Source organism: Eimeria tenella, genomic scaffold, assembly GCF_000499545.2.
Source record: "Eimeria tenella Houghton genomic scaffold, Eth_scaff1866, whole genome shotgun sequence".
Classification (NCBI taxonomy): domain Eukaryota; phylum Apicomplexa; class Conoidasida; order Eucoccidiorida; family Eimeriidae; genus Eimeria; species Eimeria tenella.
The window spans coordinates 1,331-1,556 of record NW_013541704.1 but is presented as its reverse complement, the minus strand read 5'-3'; the positions used below and the strand labels follow the sequence as shown (position 1 = coordinate 1,556).

The following is a 226-nucleotide window of genomic DNA, read 5'->3' as shown; positions in this document are numbered from 1 at the left end:
TCAGCCTTGCTGCACCTGCCTGTCTTGCTGCTGCTGCTAGGAGGCCACTGAGGCGCCACTGGAAACTAGTAATAATAATAATAGTAGTAGTAATAATAGTAATAGTAATAATAATAGTAATAATAATAATAATGATAATGATAATAATAGAACATGAAGACAAATGCAGCAGCAGGGCAGCAGCAGGGGCCCTTTGGGGCTTAGAGAAAAGCTCATGTAGCAGCAA

The 226-nt window shown here is 40.3% G+C and overlaps 1 protein-coding gene across 1 annotated transcript in view; it reads left to right on the top strand.

Annotated features, from left to right (window-relative positions):
- Positions 1–226, top strand: part of ETH_00034070 (uncharacterized protein) — a gene marked incomplete at both ends in the record, with an annotated part of 921 nt that overhangs the window by 276 nt on the left and 419 nt on the right. The window contains 2 exons of the mRNA XM_013373979.1: positions 3–21; positions 205–226. Coding sequence (XP_013229433.1) covers positions 3–21; positions 205–226 — 41 coding nt within the window. The remainder of the gene's footprint in view (positions 1–2; positions 22–204) is intronic.